The sequence below is a fragment of the Asterias rubens genome, chromosome 13 (assembly GCF_902459465.1).
Source record: "Asterias rubens chromosome 13, eAstRub1.3, whole genome shotgun sequence".
Classification (NCBI taxonomy): domain Eukaryota; kingdom Metazoa; phylum Echinodermata; class Asteroidea; order Forcipulatida; family Asteriidae; genus Asterias; species Asterias rubens.
In genome coordinates this window covers 7,497,937-7,522,516 of record NC_047074.1, presented here as the reverse complement: position 1 = coordinate 7,522,516, position 24,580 = coordinate 7,497,937, and the positions used below count along the sequence as shown (strand labels likewise).

Sequence of the window (24,580 nt, the reverse complement as noted above, 5' to 3'; positions counted from 1 at the left end):
TATTGGTAATTGTCAAAGACTAGCCTTCATAGTTAGTGTATCTCAACATATGCATAAAATAACAAACCTGTGAAAATTTGAGCTCAATCGGTCATCGAACTTGCGAGATGATAATGAAAGAAAAAACACCCTTGTCACACGAAGTTGTGTGCGTTTAGATGGTTGATTTCGAGACCTCAAGTTTTAAATCTGAGGTCTTGAAATCAAATTCGTGGAAAATTACTTCTTTCTCGAAAACTATGGCACTTCAGAGGGAGCCGTTTCTCACAAAGTTTTATACCATCAACCTCGCCCCATTACTCGTTACCAAGTAAGGTTTTATGCTAACAATTACTTTGAGTAATTACCAATAGTGTCCACTGCCTTTAAGTAACTCCAGCGTTGTCAGTTTATAAAAATTGATGTTATCTGAGATGTGTTTATTGGATGAGTCTAGAATTGACCACAGGAAACATTAGGTAACAAGCTGATTCCTGTATTACAGTATAATAGTTACATGGCTCTTGTTCATTAGCCGGTCATTTCTTTGTACCTTTCCTTTTTCTAAAAGCTCAACCACAAATCAATTTAATTCAATTCTTTATTCATCATGCCCAGCGTGAAAATCACTTCTTTGATTTGCACATTGATATACAGATATTAAAAATAGCAGAAAAACATACATGAACCGCAGAAATTAAAAAAACAACAATATAATAAAAATATCACATGGCACAAATAAATAGTTTTAAAATTCACCGGAATTAAAATATTCATCAAAACAGAAAAGAAACCAAAGATGCTTGGAAAGGAAAGGGGGAAGGAAAAGGACAGAAGGAAGTGTGGGGTGGGGGGGGGGGACAGTACATGGGAACAAGGGAGAGGCCAAATGGGTCTCTTCCATGGAATTCTTGCCTTACAACTTCCCAGTTTAATATGAATTTTTTTGTCTGTGTCTTAAAGGATTGATTCACGCTTTGCTGATTTTCTACTTTACGTTGTTGCTGTTCAAGAATGATGCGTCTGTATTCCCTGATCAGAAGGTAACATGGCTTCCATAGGAAACCGAATTTCATATTACTGTTATTATCTTTAATTTTGGTGCTTTTGTGCAGTTATGTAGTAAGAACTGTACATGGTATTAGTGAGAGGCAAGCTTGTACACGGTTTCCATAAATGCCTGTTCATTTTCTGTTCATTTTCGGTTAAAAAGAAAAAAGGAAGAAAAAAAAACCAACCCAGAGATAAATAACAAATCAATGTCATAGAGTTGAGATATTTGATTTAGTTTGCACATACAGGATGTTTCAGGTGACTTTCACAGATTTACACACGTGGGTTGTGTGTACGCGTGCGTGCTTAGATTGCGCGCTGTTACTATAGCTTTGAATTGCGTTCCGCGTGATAATCTTGGGCGCACGACACACGGAAGCCAGCTTGTTATAAACAGCTCCAGCTGGTCATTATCAAAGGTTTAAACACCCCCACTCGACGCGCTCTCCACCAATAGGTGTAGCACAAATGTATATCCGAAAAACTGTCTCAGTAAAAAAAATGCAGGACGTGGGAAAACAGATAAGTTAAACAGAGTTTCATACTTTATTACGTCTTTTAACCAAAAAGGCATTTATGAATGGGAATTCAAGATGAAAAACATTTGAAAAATGTTGTTGTTTGAGAAACAAATACTAGCTCCATAAATTATAAGACGCCCATAGAAAATGCATTTTGTGTATTTATATCCTATCTCCACATACCTTTTAGGAAACATAGTGAGCGTTTCGATTAAGATTATGTTACCATTTACTTTCAACCATCTTTTCAAGAAACCATTATGGTTAGGACCTGCCTCTCTAATAAATACATCTTGCAAAGACTCAAGGTGTATTTAAAATGTCAGCAGCTTTTTTAAATAATGCTGTTGACTAGTTTCAAGCTTTGGAGCCAGCAGTAGTGAAAATATCAAGCGTGTATATGGTGTTTGTACATACTGCATATAGAGTTACTGATCTCTTATTACAGAAAGACAAGCAGTAAGGGTTTGCAATTATTTTGAAGTTAAATTGATTTTCCTTTTCTCTTTACAGGCTTTAGGGAATCGAGCGTTGGGGACGATCATGTACACATGTTGTGTCTTACTGGTAAACATTAAGGTAAGTTCCCCGTCTAATAATCATAGTATTCAAATGGTTTCAACTTACAAATTACACACACATTACATCAGTCCTAAGAAGCCTTAACTGGTTACCAATTGAACAGCGACTTGCAGACAAAGTCCACCTACCAAGCATGAAAGTTCTCCTCACCTAAATACATCGCTTCTCTCGTCAACGGTCATCCATATGCCATCTCGCTCTAGTCGCCGGTCTTCCGGTGATCTATCTCTAATGAGTCCCAAAATCTGCCGCTCTTCGCTTGTGGAACAAAGTTCCCAGCTAAGTGAAGACATGTGGGACTGATGATAGTTTCACGACCAGATTGAAAACACACTTTATGACACGCCATTTTTAATTTAAAAAAATTAGCGCCTTGAGCACCCCTTGGGTGATATGTATTTGCCAGTTATGAATGTCTTTATCTTCAAGGACGCGCTAACCCTCCAATCAGATTCGCAGAATGGAGTGGTGATAAAAACCTATATTGCACGGCTAATATCACTACCATGCGTCTTGTGTGTTCTATGGTCACGCGCCAAGTTTGCTTGAAGATAAATACGTTATCACACGCGCGCTCGTGGAAGTAGGGAAAATCCAGCGCGTTGGATATGGGACGCAGAAGCGCTATATTTTTCCGTATTCCACTCGTGCTTGTGTGATAACTTATATTATTATGATATCATTGTTAAATACTAGTTGTACATGTACATGTAATTACTGTTTTTGGCCGGGTATTAAAGTGTTGAGATTGTGAATCGGCCCTTATCAATAACTGATTTCTTTTTTAACAGCTCTGTATTGAGACAAGGTACTGGAATTGGATGGTTATTGCCTCCATGGCTATATCGGTCCTTGGTTACCCGGTTCTTACATCCGTCTACACTGGGGTTATATGGTAAGTAGGAAAACATCTTCCCCTTCTTACATATTATACAGGCATGTATGCTTCGTTTTGAAAAGGGCAAGGGCACCAAGGCATTTTCTCCTTGGTTAAAGGGCTCTCTATGAGGAAATTGTAAACTTCTATTAGAGAATTTTAAGGGCACCAAGGCAATGACCATGGGGCGAGGAGGCAATCGCCTTCATTGCCTCTGTGAAGTATCAGGCCTGCATAAAGGCCCCTTGCAGTATATCCTGGGTGTCATTTTGAGCGTCCAAACCGTATACAAACATGCACATAAGAGAGTTGACACCAAAAATTACGTGCATTATTCGGAGCCGGGTTCTGTAAGCCGGGGTGTAAGAAATCAATAGCTCCCCTTGCATAACGCGAAACGCTACAGCTAGCTGAGGTCACCCTCACGTTTTTACGCACAGAGAGCAGCTATTGTCCAATGATCTGCCTCCTTTTTGAGAGTGTGACATCATGCGCAATGGGTATATATGACCATATATGTTGCCTACAAAATGCGTTTCAAATCATCATTGAGTAAACTGATAATTTGTTTTAGTATAATTGATAGATGTTAGATTTGCTTCGGGGTTAAAGAATATTCATGTATGGTTTTCCCCATATACACTGATGTGTTGGCACTGTATACTCAGTACTTTCCCGAGTTCTGTGAAAAAAATCCCAGGCAAATTACTCATAGGGGGGATTCAAACCCACGACCCTAGCAATTTAGAGGAGTGTAGTTGATGGGACTATAAGAAGAAAAGTACTTCAGTAGTAGGAGTGGGGCTTGGGGTAGAGTAAGGAGCTTATCAGTAAAATGCATCCTCATGACTTCTTCATAACATAATCTGTGAGAATGAGATTGTTATGATGTTGGAATTAGATGAAAAAGATATTTCCAAAAGTATCCAAGACTTATTGTGAGTCTTATGTACATGTATGTCAGACATACAAACCAGACTGTGTGTTTGAATGAATATGCCAACTAGCCTGTGTGTTTAATAATCACCATTCCTTTCTAACGGACCCATTTGTTATAAACACAAGGTATTGACTCCTTATTTTCCTTGTGTGTTTTATTTTCAGGTATAATGTAACACAGTGGTGAGTATTGATTCCTGTTTTAAGTTGTGACAATAATATGGACATTTTTGAAATATTTATAATTGTGTCATTACTTTTGTGCTACACCCTTCCACCAGTGGGACACTAGTGTGACACTGGTGTGACACAAGTGTCACACCAGTGCAACACCAGTGTGGTGCCAGTTTGACACCAGTGTGACACTAGTGTGACACCATGTGACACCAGTGTTACACTGATTTGACACCAAAATGACACCATGTGACACCAATGGGACACCAGTGTAATAATACTCTGCAAAGCAGTTATGACAAAACACAGTACTGTTTAGTAGCTTAACATAGCTTTATACTGCAAAACAAGACTAAAATGGACATGCTCTGGGCAGATTTCAAAATTTTTGTTTAACATTTGTAGCTAAATTTATTAATGATCTAAGGCTTTTTCCGAAACGCAGACTTCGACATCAGCTACAGCTAGATCGCGCGTCTGCCTATTCTTCAACACTGATAGACACACTGATCTAGCCATAGCTGTAGGCGAAGTAGGCGTTCCTGGCCTGAGACAACTTTACAACAATATGCTGCATACATGTATGCTTGAAATAAAGTATTCTGCAGCTGTTATTATAGGCAACTTAGGCACAAAGACGGAAGAAGACTGCAAAATATTGAATTTTAAAGCTTCATGTGTCTTTCACTCAGCTGAAATCAAACCAACATTTGTGTTGATAAAAGACGGACTTGTTTCATTTCACTACAGGGATTTCTTTGACACAACCTCGGTGTACTTTGTGTTCTTTGTGACCCATAAGAGTTTAGCGGTGTGGCTTTGCATTCTGATCATCATTTGTGCCAGTCTACTACCAGACTATATCTACAAGACATGCCAGCTCTACTTCTTTCCATCTGAGAGTCAAGTCAAGCAGGTATGGACAAAAAGACAACTAAAAAATGAAAAATTGTCTTTGATGAATTTGTGTTATTCTTTGATTTTGTCCACAGAAGCCAGACCTATGCGTTTGTGGTGGTGTTTTTCTACTTGGTGTTGAGTCTAATTTAAATTAGATAAAAACTTATATCTGTACAAATCATCACGTCAAGAATGCAGATGACACTATGAATTATGGAAGTGTAATCCTGATAGCAATGGAGTTCTTTTTTGCAGTTCGCCAAATTTGGCTGGTCAGAGGTAGCTACTCGGGAAGTGAATCAATCTTTGAAATGTGCATTTCTTTCAATGACTCAAGGTCTTTTAAGAATTGTCATTATTTTTTACATATTAAAGACAGTGGACACCATTAGTAATTGTCAAAGACTAGTCTTCACAGTTGGTGTATCTCAACATATGCATAAAATAACAAACCTGTGAAAATTTGAGCTCAACCGGTGGTCGAAGTAGCATGATAATAAGGAAAGAAAAAAATACCCTTTCTAACGAAGTTTTGTGCTTTCTGGTGTTTGATTTCGAGACCTCAAACTTGAGGTTTCAAAATCAAATTCGTGGAAAATTACTTCTTTCTCAAAAACTACGTCACTTCAGAGGGAGCTGTTTCTCACGATGTTTTATACTATCAATCTCTCCCATTAGTCGTAACCAAGAAAGGTTTTATGATGATAATTATTTTGAGTAATCACCATTAGTGTCCACTGCCTTTAAATGTCTTTAGACGATGGAATGAATGGGTGGTTTTGTTAAATCACACACAAACATTTTAAACATGTTTACCAGCTTTAGAGCCTCAAGTAGTGAATACTTTGCCGATGTAGTAGGTGAGAGTAGGCGTACACATTCAAACCGGGGACCTTTAACAAAAGAGGACAATAGGGTTCACGGTTTGGGAAAGGTCCACAGTTGGAAAATGAGTACAAAACCAATGGGAGCTGTATAAAACAAAGAGGAACAATAGGATGTCCACAGTTGCAGGCATACACAAGCTTGTGTGTGTGCTTTTGATGTAATGATTTGCCATAAGGGTTGTATACAGGCAGTACGCCAAGCATGATCTTTGCATGATACAGGACAACAGAAGAAAAAACAACATTTTTCTTCAAACTTAAACAGTGTTTCTGGCGGGATCGTCAATGATACAATGTTTGCAGACAAAGTGTCATCCAAACGAGACTTGAATAAGAAATAAGAAATAATCAGACACAAAAACTTGTGTCTGATATTAGGAATTGTTCTGACAAAAGAGGTGATTGGAATTGTCCAAGGGTGGCAGGGAGAGTTTTAAAGGTCCCCCTCTACAACCCCATGAAAAGTACTTTTGAATTATACAATGCCTGTTAGTGCTCATACAACCACTTAATGAGGCAAGGATTATAGAGGAAGGATTGTCTGCTTTGAGGTTGAGTAAGATCTACAGTCCTGCTTTCCAAATAGATTTATAAATCCCTTCAAAGTCTTGTTTGGATTTGCGTTTGGAAATTGTTGTCTGCTGGCTGCTAAATCATTTAAATCATTTGAAATATCACGCAGTTCACCTCAAGAGGAGTTGTTCAATGTATGCATGCATGTACCCTTTTCAACAGGTGTTTGGGTCCAGATGTATTTTGTTTGCACATTGTATGAGTAAATTTATTACAATGCTGACCAACTTTGTTGTCAACAAATTCCTAAATTCTTTTGTTTACCATTGAGCATGGAAACTAAGACACATGACGCAAAAAAGGGAGTTTCTTTGTAATGTACTTAAATGTATTAGTTAATGCCAGACCTTGTTTCTGAAAACACTTTGTATTCCCCTGTAGCCCGGTTCATACTTTCTGTGTATGTGAACGCGAAACAATTTTTGACTTCATAGGGCTGTTTTTCGCAGCGAATGTTTCGCAGGAGTTGAATACAGCTCATCTGTTGCGAAAAATTTGTGAAGTCAAAATTCGTGTCGCATTTGCATTCACAGGAAGTGTGAACCAAGCGGTCGTACATGTAATCGCATTCTAGCTGATAAAGCAGAGATTTCAGTCACAACCGAAAAGTCATCTTTGGTATAAAATTAAACAAATCCCAGACCCCAATTTTACCAACATAGCTTTCAATCCCTTTTGTGATATGGTTACAATTTTTAGTCATTAATTTTTTTTTTTCGTCTTTTATTTTTACACGAAAGCTTCCCACTCACGCATGCCTTTATTAAACCACTTAGCCACCAGTGATTCCATTCTTGGTTTCTCCCCAGCTACTAGACCACGCTTCTATTAAGACCACAGAGCAGAAGATTTTAGTTACATGTAGGATGCAACTCTCTTCAGACAGCCAGCAGTCTTTGATTTCTCAAACAATATATGGCACTATATGAGACACAGGTCAGGCATCTTTAACACTTCTGGCTCATTCCCCCTCCACCGTCCACTATCAAGGTCATTTCAAGCTTAGGCCATGCATAGTAAGCATTGATCTCAGATTAGGCCATTCATAGTAAGCACTGATCTAGGATTAGGCCATTCATACTAAGCACTGATCCAAGGTTAGGCCATTCATAGTAAGCACTCATCTAAGGTTAGGCCATTCATAGTAAGCACTGATCTAGGATTAGGCCATTCATAGTAAGCACTGATCTAAGGTAAGCCCATGCGTACTAAGCACTGATCCAAGGTTAGGCCATTCATAGTAAGCACTGATCTAAGGTTAGGCCATTCATAGTAAGCACTGATCTAGGATTAGGCCATTCATAGTAAGCACTGATCTAAGGTAAGCCCATGCGTACTAAGCACTGATCGAAGGTTAGGCCATTCATAGTAAGCACTGATCTAAGGTTAGGCCATTCATAGTAAGCACTGATCTAGGATTAGGCCATTCATACCAATCCTTGCTAATGTAGACCCATGGTACTACGCATGCAGCAGTGTGGCTCCACTCATCATTATGCAACAATGTCCGAATCTCATAAGCTTTATATGGACCATTCTTGACCAATCACAGACATACATGTAGGGTTACTCGAAAATCATAACACGATTCGCGCGCATACCGCCGGGCAAAACCTTCGTGTTTTGGCAGCCAGCTGGAAAGTACACTCAGTCTTACCATGACTAAACATGACGTGTACAGTGTTTTGGGCGGTTTGAATGTAAACATGGGTCACATCGTCTATAGGGGCCGTGTACCAGCAATGCGATTGGTTCACCACTAGTACAACTATTTTTTGAAACTGAGTCTACAAAACTGTGATTTTTGCATGTCCAACAGTAAAAATTTACTGTGTTACCATGTTTTGGGTTGCAGCATATGTACACAGTTAATGTATATTTTCGTTGTGTACGGTATGGTAGGTTTTATGTTGATGCAGAGCACTGTGTTGATCGCTAAAGCAAAGTACATGTAGTTGTGGTTTCTACTAATTGCGAGTACTTTGAAGGTAGCCGCAGTGTCATGACTAGTAGTGATATTATGGCAGTCATAACTACATGTAGTTGTTGCAATCAACAATCTACTCAACTAGGTGAGCTTGTTGCCAGTGCTTAATTTACAATGGAATAAACTTAATGAAGACTTAACAATACTTAGCTTAGTTTTATTCACATATTTTCTTCACAACCACAAAATGAAATAATAGCGAGGAGTTTCATTGTTTGTTTTCTGTCATTGTTCCATTGAGCATCAGCCCAAAATTTCTTCTTCACTCATATTCTCACACAGACATGAATAACATTAAAGTCACCTGGAAGTGGTATTTTGTCAAAATAAAACTTTTACCATTGAAATATGTATTTTGATGAGTGGAGTATGAATAAACAGTTAATTAAGATTCTAACAAATGAGTTTCCATTTTATTTACAAATTTAAAAGTAGCCATAGCAGTTCATACACCCATACTCAGTTCGCTGTGGTTGGCGACACCAACTTGCCGTTAACCAACCAATCTATGATGCTTGAAGTTTCTATGGCAGCTGATTATGACCACACTTATCAGCAGATACTCTCCACTCCCTTGTCCTTTTCATCGACACTGAACCACAACAATGACTCCAATCTCCCCCTCACCATAGAGATGTGTGAAGTGGCGAAACCATTGGTACTATTCGACTCAAGGCACTAGAATGGATGTTATGTAGAATCCCAATCGGAGGTAACTTAATAAAGCAAGCTAGCTGAACTATAGTTTGATGACCAACATCCTATGGTGATGGTTTGTACTGTATTGCTTACTACTCAACCTCGTTCCCAGGGGTGATGGATCTCGCCGTGCCATTTTTTCCCAGATGCCTTGCTCGATCATAACCCCCGGAATTGGTTCATTAAAATGTGCTAGAATCTAGCACACTTATATGAGCGCCTTCTCTGCATGCATGCACGCAAGTCTTTTGTCTAAAGGGTGTTTTTTGTTTTTCTTTTTGAAAAACCTGTTCGTGCTGTAAAAAAAATGGCGGGAACAACATGCAAATATCTTAAAAGTATGCGCGCATGCACTTTACATTCAATGCATAACCCATTTCCTGGGCCAATCAGCATAGTTTCTCAGTACATCCCTTCCAGGGGTTAATGACGAGAGGTATCGAGCAGCACTGCCCATGGTAGCGAGGCTGCTGACTAATGACCACATTCTTTGAACTTAGTTGACTCCTTCCTAGCCTCTGTTCTACCTTAAACCATTGCAAGGAAGAATGGGTACCTGACTAATCACTGTGCCATGGTGTAACAGCTGGCGTTGCTGAATGCTTTGTTAAGAAAGAGTGCTTGTTGCTTGGATAAAATTAAAATTGCTGAACATGGCTTGCTGTGTAGGTGTTGCATAACAAATTAATGAGATTCAAAATTAAGGTTAACAGTGAATAACCACAGCTTTTCTGACATTTATCAATTCCGCATTTTGTTTATATTGTAAGTAAACTAACGGGCTAAGTCAAAGTGACAGAGTATCATGCACTATACGCTAGTATCATGCGCTAAGCCAAAGTTTCTCTCAAAGTTTGGTTAACAGTTTCCAGTGTACATGCTGAAGGATCTCATTCCGTAACAGCTATTGGAACAATGTATTTTATCTTCCAATCTAATCCACCAATCAGGTGCTCAAACTACTAGGGGGATAAAAACATATATACCACTTCCTCTGTTTTATATCCTACATGTGCCTATTTTGAGTGTCAATGCGTCACGCTCTGTATACGGACAGTGCAAAAATTACATTCTAAACTTTGTGTGCGTGCATGCTGTTCGTCGCGAAATAACGTTCTGAAATTTTAAACTTTACGCTTTGCATGTGAGACTGGAAGATAATACACGCGCTCGTGGAAAACGAAAAAAATGTAGTGCGTCTGCGTCCCATTATCCAACTCGGCCTTCAGCCTCTTTGGATATGGGACGCTGAAGCGTTATATTTTCCCGTATTCCACTCGCGCTTGTGTGATAACTTAAAATAATCAGTTGTGCTTCTTTCGAAGGCCGATTATAATGTAGCAAGTGATATTCTTCATTTGGAGGTCAGCAATGTCTAATTTGAAGACACTCTATTCCAGCTGTTTTTAAATGTTCTTCTTCATGTCTGAATTCTTCACAGCATTTACAAAATGTAATTGCTCTATGTATTACTGTTTAAAAAAGATTGACCAATGGAAAGCTCTGTAAACAGAGTGTTACCAAATACTGTAAGATGTGTAATACTAAGTTACATGCTGAAACAAAGTTGGAGGTAACTTATTAATCTTTCAGTGAGAAGAGTGGAGTCCTCAAAAATATTAACTCGCTGTAAAACCTTGAAGTTATTGAGAATTTTGATCCACTCCATCAATTTTGCTATGTTTTCATAACACATCCTTGGTCTTGAGACTTAAGACATTTATAATCCTGCATCTGTTTGAATCATGTTTCTCTTTCATCTATCGCCACCCTGAATCTCAGAGGAGCTGGACAGGTTGTCATTCCTGTCCGGCACTGGCATGCCTGTACTATCTACCATCAGAAGGCTTAGTGATGGAACAATCACAGTCTGAAGATACTGGTATATGCAACCAGGGGCTAGGTATGCTAGCTGTAATTCCAAAGTCGGTGTTGTGTACGGTCTTGACAAAATTGCATGAAATGTCTTTCAACATATATAGAAAGGTTTGCAGTAACACCATGTAATGACTATCTCTAATGAGTTGGGGTGGTTCTGAAAAGAACCGTTGGTTTCAACTCGACGCTTCGATCGACGTTTCGATCAGTATGCTCTGATCGACTTCTGGAGAAAGCTTTCTCCAAGACGATCAGAGCATACTGATCAAAACGTCAAGTTGAAACCAACGGTTCTTTTCAGAACAACCCCAACTCATTAGAGATAGTCATTACATGGTGTTAATACCGCAAACCTTTCTATATCGTATTTCCACCATGCAAAGTTTCAAATCCTACTTGTCTTTCAACATATTTTGTAAATCTCAAAAGCACACATATCTGCTATTAAACCACACCCAAAGGTGCTAAGCAGAAATGTTCAACCAGCCAAAAGGCTCAGTAATGTAGAGTTGACTGATGCCTTGCGACTGGTCTGTTAAATTTAAGACAGCAATGAAACTATTTTAAATTAACCAAGAGCAACATGCAGTAGTATTGCTCTGTTTTTAAGTGATCAACTAATTTCTGTCACTGCACAGAAGTTTTGAAACTATTGAATTGAGCAGGCCTTTTTTTTGGGGGGGGGGGCGGTTATAAAGTAAACCAATTTTCACCGAAACCATATTTCTTTTTTAAGATATGAATATAATTAGGAAGTCTGCAATTTGTTCATTAAGTGACACTTTCGTTGAAATGAAAAACTTTTGAGACATATTGTCAGCACTTTTTTTGATGTACATGTATGGACATTCCAAGTTGCCTGTTGTCTGATGTCATTGTAGCCAGTTTTTGTTGCTTCTTAACACCATGTTTGTTAAGTAGAGGTTTACATTTTTTTTATCTGCTCATTGTTTGTTTGGAAAGTCTTTGTTTTTGAGTTGATTCCCCGCTGATTCTCGTTAGTGTGGTGTTTAAATATTTGATTGCATGAGTGCACCAAAATGGTTTGATGAGAAAGGACTTTTTAGGAATCTCGGTGCCCAGATCAATATTTCATATATCTCTGAATGAATGCACATAACAAATGCACAGGCAAGCACACACATCTTCATCGGAATATTAAATTATATTATTAGAATGCAGTTTGTGTTTCGCAGTAATTAATAGGTACCAAAGGTAAAAGGCTGGTTGTAAGAAACATAAGTTAAGATATTAACTTTTTGATAACATGATGGGTAACCAGTACAGAATGGCCAGTGGTCGATTTCACAAAGAGTTAGGACTGGTCTTATCTCGAGTTAGGACGAGTAACTCGTCCTAACTTAGGATTAATCTTAAGGTCTGCATGCTACAGTGCAGGGTTGGGACATGCCTAAGACCTAAGATTAGTCTTAAGTTAGGAAGAGTTTTGTGAAACCGACAGCTGTAACCTGTTGTTGGCTGAAGCCAACCTGGTATGGACTTAGCAGTTATAATGTTCCATGGGCCTAACATTTCAGTCTTTGTACGTTGGCTGATGACAAATCACTCCTAAAATTATAACCATTATACATCCCTGTCAGGCTATGTGAGAATGGAGTGACTGCAGATATTGCAGTGAACATTAGCTGCAGTGATGAATAGGCCTTTTTAGTTGTTTTGTCACAAGAAAAGTGTTATGCTAATAATTATTTTGAGTAATTACCAATAGTGTCCACTGCCTTTAAATGAACAGCTAGCCAAAATGAGTATTACTACATTCACACAAAATGTGAACTTTTAGAGATGCCAGTAAAAAATTACCAGCATTATTTTAAATGCCAATTTTCCTGCTGATGAGGTTTCTACCACCCACACTACTTGAAGTATGTGGTGATAACACCCTGTGCATTGGTAGTTGTCAGTAACTACGTGTAGATCAATATCCAAGTATTTGTCTTCCCATTCAACCACTTAGTCAAGCAAATTATTGACAGTTCTGTCATAACATGTGCTGATATCTGTGGCAGCTTTTGTAACCGGTAGAAATTTTGGTTTTGCCTTTTTGTTACAGTGAAAGTACACACAGTCCTGGCTATTGTTACACACTTTTGTACATGTATTTCCAATTTTGGTTGATTGAGTCACTGTACTTTAAGCATTTTCTGAGCCATGATTAGAGCTGTGTATTAGGCCCTAGATGCAGTGAGTTTGCTCTCTATTAGTCTATAGGTAGCATTGCATGTTAATTGTGGTATTTGTAGCACAGTTTCCCCTAATTATGTCACTTCTGTTGTATGTTGTATTATGCATTTAGAAGTCGTACAAAATGTTTCAGATTTATTTTATTTTAAAGTTTACAGTGCCACCTATTCCGTTGTTTTAAAAGAACAAACTTTTGTTTTTAAAGAAGACATGCAAAGTATAAGGGAGATGGCATACCATTGACCCAAATTGTTTGTTGCCTTAGACATGGAGGGCTTAGTTTAACTCCCATTTGGTTTGTAAGCTCCAGGAAAAAAAGAACAGGATCTGCTTGTCTAATTATCGGGTCGGTATAGACTACCTTTGCATTGGCTGCCATAGCACAGGTCAAACAACGGAAACATGCAAGCGTGTACATGCAGTGACAGATTTTAGCCAACGAGAAGTCTTCATTGACCTTAGTTATTGTAAAAGAACATTTTATGCTTTTAGGACAACTGATATTCAGCACAAAAAAAAAGAAAAAAGTTTCTTGTTGTCCGCGTGATATCTGAGTATTGACTCTAACTTTAAACCATCTCACCAAGTTTCTATTATTTTCGTTTTTTAGGCCTTATTGCCCCGGCAGTTTTGTAAAACGAATTCAAATTTTCTATTGTAACTACTTTGTGTTTGGTATTTTGTGGTAAGTGTACACAAATAGTCTTACTACTTGTTAAGTGTGTAGACAAAGAGTAAGTGTTATAGCATATAGTTTCTTGACTCCTGTGTTGATGTAAAAAAATGTTTTGGGAAGAATTTGATTGTAAATATTCCGTGTAACACCTAGAAACAACATCAAGAGAAACAACAGTGCATACTATACTTGAACAGGATAGGAGTATAAGCCCTGGGGTGGAGGAGGTATGTAGGAACAAGGTTGACTTCCAGTGATTTTAGTCTGGTTTTTTTTTTGTGCTGGCTGAGTTGATTGCTTGTTGAGTTGAATTGATGTAATTGTCTATGGTAACATTCTAACCTGAATAAGCTTGGACGATATCGATTTTTTTTATTCACGACATATCGCCGACAATATACCGCGATGTTCGATATAATCGCGATTAATTAAATTTGACATCATCAGTCTTCAAACTCCCAGTGAAATTTGTAGAAGAGACAGTCATGGCATAAGAGAGGTGTTCTAATGACCTATTCTTCTGGTTTTACTCCAAACCTATGGGGTGCAAGGTGTCTCAGCTAGGAAATACATCGCGATATTGCAATACTTAATCGATATCGCGATATATCTTTTATATCTTATCTTCCAGGACGCGCTAATCCACCAATCAGATGCTTGGACTGGAGGTGGTATAAAAACCTATATACTACTTCCACTGTGCGTATTGTGAGTGCCAATCCCGTAATACATTCTAAACTTTGTGCGCCTGCATGCTGTTTGTCGCAGAATAACGTTCTGAAATTCAAAACTTCACGCGTTGCACGTGAGACTGGAAGATAAATTTGTTATAACACACGCGCTCGTTAGATATGGGATCCAGAAGCGCTATATTATAACTTATAATAACAGTTTCTAGCATGGTTGTGCATGATATCCTAACAAAGATGACAATAGTATGATATTAGTCTATTTGTGCATGAGAATTTCTGTTGATGCTGCATCAATGTACTTTTTGTAAAAAGTTAAACACATCAAGTTCACCCCACCCCCCAAATTCAACTTGAACAACAACTATATTTCATATATTCTATGAAAAGAAATCTTCTTTTTACGTTTTATTTATACATGTTTAAAGACAGTGGACACTATTAGTAATTGTCGAAGACTACTCTTCACAGTTTGTGTATCTCAACAAATGCATAAAATAACAAACCGTTGAAAGTTTGAGCTCAATTGGTCGTCGAAGTTGCGAGATAATAATGAAAGCAAAAAAACACCCATGTCACACGAAGTTGTGTACTTTCAGATGCTTGATTTCGAGACCTCAAACTCTAAATCTGAGGTCTCGGAATCAAATTCGCAGAAAAATATTTCTTTCTCGAAAACTACATTACTTCAGAGGGAGCCGTTTCTCACAATGTTTTATACTATCAACCTCTTCCCATTACTCGGAAATCAAGTAAGGTTTTATGATAATGATTATTTTGAGTAATTACCAATAGTGTCCACTGCCTTTAAAAGAAATGCCCATAGGAATTAATAATGCAAATACAATATAATACATATAGATTTTAAAAATCAGCATTGAAACAAAATTTAAACTTACTTTTTAGACACCCCATGTACCACATGTGCCAATTCTACACAAATTTGTGCGGCCATTTTGTATGTTTAATGACAGCATGATTGTTAGTTGGACATAATTCTTATAACCAAGGCTTTACAAGTAACCGGAAACTGAGGTCAAGTTTATACTCAGATTTCCTTTGTTGATTTGTTTCATTGTTAAATTTTACTTTCCCACCAATATGATATTATTTTTTATAACCATCAACTATAAAAACTAGAGTATTTAAAGAAACATAATTGTACATGCACAAAACTCAATAAGTTTGGGACCAACTTGGTCCTGGAGGTTAAATATTTGTGTGAGACATTCACAGCCTATTTGAAGCCTTAAAATTGTATCAAATGATCACTTCAATAACCGAAAATTGCCGGGTATAAAATAATTGGATAATCAACTACCTGTTTTGAGGAATATAAGGGTGCATTAGGGACTATAACCAGAGGCGTTTTGATTGGTTAGTCCTATAGAGCCTTCAACCAAAACACTACAGCCAGCTTAAAGGAACGCGTTGCCTTGAATCGGCCGAGTTGATCTTTGAAAAGCGTTTGTAACCGTTTGTTATAAAATGCATATGGGTAGAAAGATGTTGTAAAAGTAGAATAAAATGATCCACACAAACATGCCACGAAATTGCACGATTTTCCTTATTACCTTGTCGACTAACACGATCGGCCTACACGGTAGACCATTTATGGGAGTCAAATTTTTGACTCCCATAAATGGCCAACCGTGTTAGTTCGCAAAGTAAAAGGAAAAACACACAATTTCAAGGCAAATTTGTGTGAATTATTGTATTCTGCTTTTAAAATATCTTTCCAACCATATGCATTTAATAACAAACGGTTACAAACGCATTTTATAGATCAACTCGTGTGATCCAAGGCAAGGTGTTCCTTTAAAGACACTGGACACTATTGGTAGTTGTCAAAGACCAGTCTTTTCACTTGATCTCAACATATGCACAAAATAACAAACTTGTGAAAATTTGACCTCAATTGGTCGACGACGTTCCGTGATAGTAATGGAAGAAAAAAAACGCCCTTGTCATTTGTAGTTGTGTGCTTTCAGGTGCTTGATTTCGGGACCTCAAAATCTATTCTGATGTCTCTAAATCAAATATTTTATACTTTCAACAGCTCTACATTGCTTGTTACCAAGCCAATTTTTATGCTAACAATTATTTTGAGTAATTACCACTAGTGTCCACTGCCTTAAATTAAAGTTGCATCCATGTTTGGTAATAATTCATGATGAAATAACTTAACGTATACCTGTTGATGTCACGCTTGAAATATTGTAGTAATGCATGCTAATTGTCCTAACTATTGTTTACCAATGCCCAAACTGCTCAGTTAACATGCATGGAAGAGCATCATGATTGTGTTCAATGATTTACCTTCAAATTAACCCATTCCTGAGGGTGCTCCTTATATGCCAATTGCAGGTTGATTCATCACAGGGCTTCAAACTGGCTGAAAGATCATGAAGCCTTTTAACATCAATCCCATGCATTGTCAACTTGAAAGTTTATTGTTAACCAGCCACTCTTAAACTTAATCCTTCTCTATTTTGGCAACTTTTGTAACCAAGCTGGTTGTCATATTTCATATAGCTAATTAATTACATTCAACAGTACTTCACTTTAATTACCATTTATATGAAATTTTCTCTGACAAAATTGGAAAGCACACTAATTTATTATGTCTAAATGAAATGCAATGTCAAGTTCAAAGAGGGGCACCAAGGTCAAATTCAGTTTTATGATCCACGTATTTTTGAATAACTAGAGTCCGTATGAAAATAGGGGGGGGGGGGGAGTTGCAAGTCTCTAATCTCATGTTAAGGTCTGTATATTTTGGTACAGAGAATTCCAGTCTGTTCCTAATAGTTTCTAGAGAATTCCAGTCCGTTCCTATAACGATTTTCAATCAAGATGGCATTGAGTTCGAGCCTATGACCAGCGGAAATTACTCATTGGAATTTAAAGTCCGACTCATTTCTGTTGTTAAAAATTCTGTTGTTCATACTTTAAGATTGGCTCCAAAGTATTGATTTAAAATTTGCTCCAAAAGGATTGTCAAATAATATAACATTTTATGCCATATTTACAGCAGGTACATACTTGTAAATTTTCCCCCAATTTTATGAGGACTCTATTTATTGGAAATAAGTGCATCACAAAACTCATTCTGGCCTTGTGAAATATTAAGACTGGATCTAAGAATGTCAATAAGTGATATATTCTACAGAGTCAGTCAATGAAATTGGCCCGGTCATGAGCTGGGCTAGGCATTAAGAACCTTGGAGCTTTCAGTTATCTGAACTATGGACAGTGAATTCAATGAACAAGTTCGAATGGGTACATTTAGTCGACCCGTGATTGAATACTGACCGGCAATGTACATGCTCAGTGATGCACTCACTCGAACCACTCATTTAGAAGTCTAGTCAACCTTCCGCCTTTTTGCTATAGTGTCACTGGTTCCCCTCTGCGCTTTACACATGTTAGATTGGAACGTGATGTTGGGACCAATGTAGAAAACCATGGGGCTCGAGGCTGGTTCCAAATGGTCGACCACAGTAGTCAACCAATGGTCGACCAGCCTGAGTTCGAGTGCAAAATGGTCAACATTTAGTTAACCATTGTGCACACTCAACTTGCTCCTACTAGCTGAAGATTCCTGTAAGATTCCTTGATGTATTCATCCCTTGTCATTGCTCTATGTTTGCTTTACAGCCAACCCTACCTAAGCATCCCAAAGCCGTCAAGCCAGAGGAGTTTGATGGTCGAGGGAGAGTCAACCCTGCATTTAGCAGAGACATCGGTGAAGTCATGGATGAGGACAATCTGAGTCTGGGTACCTACAAACTTGTGTACCAGACTGAAGATGACAATCGCACAAAAGAGACTACAATAACGGTCTTGTAAAAAGCTACAATGGTGACACAAATGCCAGTAGACCTTTATCATGGTGCAGCCATCTTGAATTTTATGCTTATAATTATTTTGAGTAATTTCCAATAGTGTCCACTGCCTTTAAGCAGAGGTTACAATTGAGTGCATATGCACGGATCCCCCACACCCAAATTGGCTGCTGCAAGCTTTAGTTGTTGACTAAAACAATGTACTAATTTTGGTTTTTACCCATACATACACCGATTTGTATGAGCACTGTATACTCAGTACTTCCCCGAGTTCTGTGGGAAAAAAATCACAGGAGTACTACCCGGATGGGATTCAAACCCACGACCTTTGCAGTTCTAGAGCAGAGTCATACCAACTAGACCACCTAGATTGCCGGTAGCTAGAGGCAGTTTGAATCCTATGCTTTAGCAGCGGGTAAAACAATGTACATTGGAGTTTGATTTAAGATTTCTTAATTTCCTGGTACCAATATGTCTTTATCGACTGTAGTAACACTGCGGCTAAAGTGGCACCATGTTGATAGCTGGACTCTACTTTTGACATACATTCCAAAAGTTTGGAATTGTACAGCAGTAGCGTGTTACTCTATAGTGGGGTTTTTTCTTCAAATTCTCCTTTATCTAAGAAACATATCTACAATTTACTTGTTATTTTTATTGGAAATTTTATTTTAATTATAAAAGATAGACAACTTGTAGTTATGGTTTAATTGATTGAAAAAGGAAATTTTTTAATTTTGTAATGTTTCTAGTAGGAGGTAAATGATGGACTTAATTAAGGATTGTTTTACATTGATGCTTATAAACTCATTAATCACTGAAAACAAGTGTTTTATTGAAATATATTAACCATGCAATCAGAGATGGAAATAAACTTTCACTATATTGACAAATATATATATATATATTTTAGTAATTTTCATAATTAGTTAAAAGTAGGCCTCATCATGATAACAAACTTTTGTACATGTACTTCATCAAAGTTAATATTTTAAAGTAATTTCATTTTAAGCTGTGGAAAATGTTGTATTTATGTTATTTTTCAAACTGGCATCATTTCGAAGAAGCAGTGGCCTAACAACAAGTACATGTACTCTCAATCATTCACAACTTGGCTGATAATGTCAAGAAATTCTTAGATGTGTGAGTCACTGTAAGTTGTATGCTGCCCTCTGTTGGTGATGTAATTTCATCACAACTGTAATCAGCAAAGCATACTATCGTTCCTGCCATAGTCTTTCACGTATCCCCCAACAACAAAAACTACCCCACCAAATTACTTGTGGAGCAGATTTATTACTCAAAAGTCAAGAGTACTCTTCTTTTTTTATAGAGTCCTATAACAGCTAAATTTAAAAGCCCCTTTCACACGAGAGCAATTTCCCAAGGTTCCCTCGCTAAAATGTAGCATGTTTGTAAAACTTTACAAAATGTACCTCATGTGAAAGTACAACAATTTGTTCTACTGTCCATTTCTCTTGCAAACTCTTGTCAACCTTTGCTACATGTTACAATCAGGCCAAAATTAAGCAAGGGACCCCAGTTAAATTGTCGCTGTGTGAATAGCACTATTGATGTTATTTTTAGGTTGAGGCCTCAAGAAGATGGGCACTGCTTCATTCAATTAGCGATTATCCCCATCTAACTAACTCCAAAATCACCTGAAATGTCCTAATTAATTAATACATAACATAATTGGGCATCAACAGTGATACCTTTATTCATACTTATTGAGCCTAATTAATATGAAATCGTGTTTTCAATTTCGTACTTGTAAAATGCAGATAAAGCAGATAAAATGCTGATAATGTTTTGCAAACAAGGTTCATGTTTATCATTGCTAAAAAAAGCCTTGGGCAAGATATACTATCAACGAAATCAATTGATATGATCAACTGATTTTATGGAAGTCCACACAAATTTAATAAGCCGTTTTGAGATAATGGTGGACACAATACTATAACACTGTAAGGTTTGGGTAAATTTGTCTGTATACACCCACACCACACAGCGCACTCCTATAGACTACCATATCTCAAAAAGGCTAATGAAGATTTCGTAGTGCTGAACCAATACACCTTTCCAATTAATTTTCTGCCCTCCGCTTGACAGTGTAACAAATTGTTTCTCCTCCGATGAGACAGTCGGCAAATTCAGAAGGGTAGAGCAGACCTCAAGACAAAGATTAATCAACGCTTAGTCAGTAAGGTGTAAGAACCAAGTCTCCTGGCTGTCTGTTTCCAAAGGGACAAAGACTGTGTTGCTTTGCAGTTGCTTTGCAGTGATAAGATTAATGTCCTGGTGCATAGGACTGTTAGGTAAGGTTAGAGATTGAGTGAAGATCAAACATCGGCGGCGGCAATTTGCAAACATGCACCGTGGAAAAAAAATGAGTGTCTAGTTTCTTCACATCTGAGGTTAGGAAAACACTCAGTGAGTCGTTCTGATGGAACATGTGATGAAATTCATGTTGTTTATGTCTCCACATGTTCAACTACAGACCTCCATGGTTGTAATAACTTCACTTGTGTATAGCATGGAGGTTGTGTATAGTGACCAACTACGCTTTCACAACAACCTTTTATGTCACTTGTTGTATTGAAACACTTGTCTATTGTGGTCACCTGCCTTACTCGATCACATTATGTGGTTAGGAAAACAGTCCGGTTGCATCTTCATGTTGGTTCATTATCATATATGATGAAATTCATGTTACGGCCCTTTTTGAAACCACAGCTTCGGCTTTGGATTCGGCTGAAGCTAGGTTGTATGTTTTGACAATTGTGCTTGCTTTGCGTTCGTGCCTCGGGGCTTCAGACCAGAGAAAAGAGCCTGAAGCCAAATCCAAAGCCGAAGCCGTGGTTTCGATGAGGGCTTATGTCTCCACATGTTCAAGTAAATGTTGTAATGACATATGTATAGCATGGAGGTTGTGTATAGTGTCCAACTACCCTTTCTCATAAACCTTTTATGTCACTTGTTGTAGAATAAGTTATAGAATCTATTGTGGCCACCTGCCTTACTTGATCACCTGTTTTTGTGTAAACCTCCCACCAAGTGTAACTTATTGTCTAACCAGCCTATTGTTGCCAAGAACATTTTATGGCCACCTGCAGTTTGACCAATGTTCACCAGCATTGTTTTGACAAACGAAAAAGGGTATTTTGCAAGACTGTGGTTGTCACCTGTATGTGTACCCACCTATATTATGTCTGTACCAATACAACCTATCACTATTAGTCACCAATGTATAAATACTGTAGAAAAAGAACCCGGAGAACGCGTACTTGCTATACAGTAGACATCACATTGACCAATGAAAACACTGGAAATGGTCTTATGTGCTATGCCATCTTGCCGTACACGCGTGTCACGTGATGCTCATTTTACAATACAAGCGTTGTCGTGCAATCATTTTGCCATACACGCGTATTGTGCGGTATCGATACACCGCGTCCACAGATGACACAGAGGGCGGCCGAGGTCAGCGTTCTTCAGGGTCTTTTTCTATGATAAATACAGAGTGGAACGCACCAATTCCAGTGACACTGTACTCCGATTCTAGTAACAATTCAAATTGAAACAAAACTTGTTGCCAAAATATGATAATGTGCCTCATGTACATGTAACAATGACAGCTGAACTGCTGCTCTTTTTAACAAAACAACAATATTTTTAAATTGGTGCAGACATTGACCACATTCCGTTTGATAAACCAGGACCAACATATCACTGACAATTAACCGGAACACATTCTGGGGTTGGCACAGCTTTACTTCATGTATGCATTTATTCTTCTGTAGTAGGCCTACTGGTCGTCGCAAACAGTAAAAGTCAATCTGTGTGTGGGAGGGGTTGGGGTGCAAAGTACAATGAATAAAATAATGTGACATTTTTACTTTTTAATGAGTTCTTTTGATCTCTAGCATAAGATATATATGTGTTTTTTAATTGCTATAATTAATTGGAAGCCAAATGATGTACCATCTCTTTTAATTGTTGAGCCTTTATATGCCGCTTGGAAATTGTATATTTTGACACAAAGACTAATGTATGTTAATGGGAAAAAATATCATATATTTTACAATATGAACAAAGACCAAACTGGATGGTATTGCATTACCTGACCAGACAGGATGTCGAGCGTGATGATTGATTTAGAATTTTTTTTTTTTAGTGTTTTGGATTATAAGTATGATTGATTAATGATTATTCAAATACAATGTAGAATAATTAATTGAGGTAATTATTGCGTCAGATCTTACACTATCAGTGTGAAGGAGACGATACCACAGGAATAATTTATTTCAGCTTTGTTGGATAAATTGTTTAAATCGATACACCTTTGATGAGAATAGATACAGAATCTGCTACTAATATACGTTTTGAGTCAAGATAAGGTACAGATTTGTAGATATTTTAAAGGTTTTGTTACTGATGTTTGTGTTTAAATGAACACGTTGCCTTGGACCGGTCGTGTTGGTCTTTGAAAAGCGTTTGTAACCGTTTTTTATGAAGTGCATATGGTTAGAAAGATATTCTAAAAGTAGAATACAATGATTCACACAAATTTGCTTTGAAATTGCGTGGTTTTCCTTTTACTATTCAAACTAACATGGTCGGCCTTTTATGATAGTCAAACATTTGACTCCCATTGGCCGTCCATGTTTGTCGACGAGGTAAAAGGAAAACCACGCAATTTCAAGGGATACTTGTGTGGATCATTGTATTCTACTTTAAAAATATCTTTCTAACCATTATGCATTTTTTAACAAACACTTACAAATGCTTTTCAAAGACCAACTCGACCGGTCCAAGGCATTGGTTCCTTTAAAGGCAGTGGACACTATTGGTAATTGTCAAAGACTAGTTTTCACAGTTGGTGTATCTCAACATATGCATAAAATAACAAACCTGTGAAAATTTGAGCTCAATCGGTCATGGAACTTGCGAGATAATAATGAAAGAAAAAAATGCCTTTGTCACACGAAGTTGTGTGTGTTTAGATGGTTGATTTCGAGACCTCAAGTTCTAAATCTGAGGTCTAGAAATCAAATTCGTGGAAAATTACTTCTTTCTCGAAAACTATGGCACTTCAGAGGGAGCCATTTCTCACAATGTTTTCTACCATCAACCTCTCCCCATTACTCATCATCAAGAAAGGTTTTACGCTAATAATTATTTTGAGTATACATTAGTGTCCACTGCCTTTAACAGTCAAAATAAGTTGCAATATTGGTCATGCTAGCACAACCTGATCTGCCAATATACATATAATAAATGTTTTGAATTGTATAATAAGGGAACTTGAACCCATTCATAATTAGTGGAATGTTTTAAACAAACTTAACATTACCCTCCAACAAAACATGCTTCTCAAACTTGGTCAACATTATCTGTGCATTAAATGGAATCAATTGTGTATTTTTGAAACAGACAATTGCTGCTTAGAGATAAAAACCATTCAGATAATACATTTACCCAATATCAAATATTAAACATAAAAGAGTGAGGTAACTTTTTTGTGCACAAGGATCATCTGGGAAACATTTTGGCATAACCCATGTTAACTGTTATGGCATATCAGACATCCAGAATAAAACAATTTTGTTGTTGTTATTGTATTAAAATACATAAATAATAACGGTTCTTATAGCGCATCACACACAGGTCTCAATGCACCTCACAAAAGGCACTTTAACCACCCTAGCAAAGTATTTCTCAAAGCTTTTGAGAAAACATTTAACTTTCTGTTTTGCTTTCAAGAACAATGTTAACTCTTATCATGGTAGAGTCCTCATGCATTTTCTTCTATCTTAGTCAATGGAACCAACCCATTGGAAAATAGCCTGAGTTAACATTGAGTTTGATGCGAGTCTGCGTCACATGTGCACATATACATGTATGGCATGGATGTGGCTATGGTAGGACCTATATCACATTATCAATTATTCCATCAAAATTTACTGGGCTGCCATAATGGGAAAGAAGAAATTTGCCATACAGTCATAATGGATGCACCAATGATTTGCCTCGCATCAAACGCAGAATTTCCAGTGTTTTTCTTTTTTCATGGACCAACCATTGGATGTTAGAAATTCTGAACCTGTTGGTTA

General features: G+C 37.6%; 1 protein-coding gene across 6 annotated transcripts in view; it reads left to right on the top strand.

Moving 5' to 3' along the window:
- Positions 1-18,728, top strand: part of LOC117298490 (probable phospholipid-transporting ATPase IF) — a 76,718-nt gene extending 57,990 nt beyond the window's left edge. Inside the window, exons 25-32 of one of the 6 annotated variants that reach the window (XM_033781769.1) lie at positions 943-1,022; positions 2,067-2,132; positions 2,927-3,030; positions 4,117-4,134; positions 4,876-5,041; positions 10,954-11,074; positions 14,081-14,154; positions 18,277-18,728. In XM_033781769.1, coding sequence (XP_033637660.1) covers positions 943-1,022; positions 2,067-2,132; positions 2,927-3,030; positions 4,117-4,134; positions 4,876-5,041; positions 10,954-11,074; positions 14,081-14,154; positions 18,277-18,468 — 821 coding nt within the window. In that variant the 3' untranslated portion in view covers positions 18,469-18,728. Of the gene's footprint in view, positions 1-942; positions 1,023-2,066; positions 2,133-2,926; positions 3,031-4,116; positions 4,135-4,875; positions 5,042-8,907; positions 9,012-9,104; positions 9,185-10,953; positions 11,075-14,080; positions 14,155-18,276 lie in introns of those variants that run through there. The other 5 variants (XM_033781771.1, XM_033781773.1, XM_033781772.1 and 2 more) reach the window with 5 other exon arrangements.
- The last annotated feature ends 5,852 nt before the right edge of the window (positions 18,729-24,580 follow it).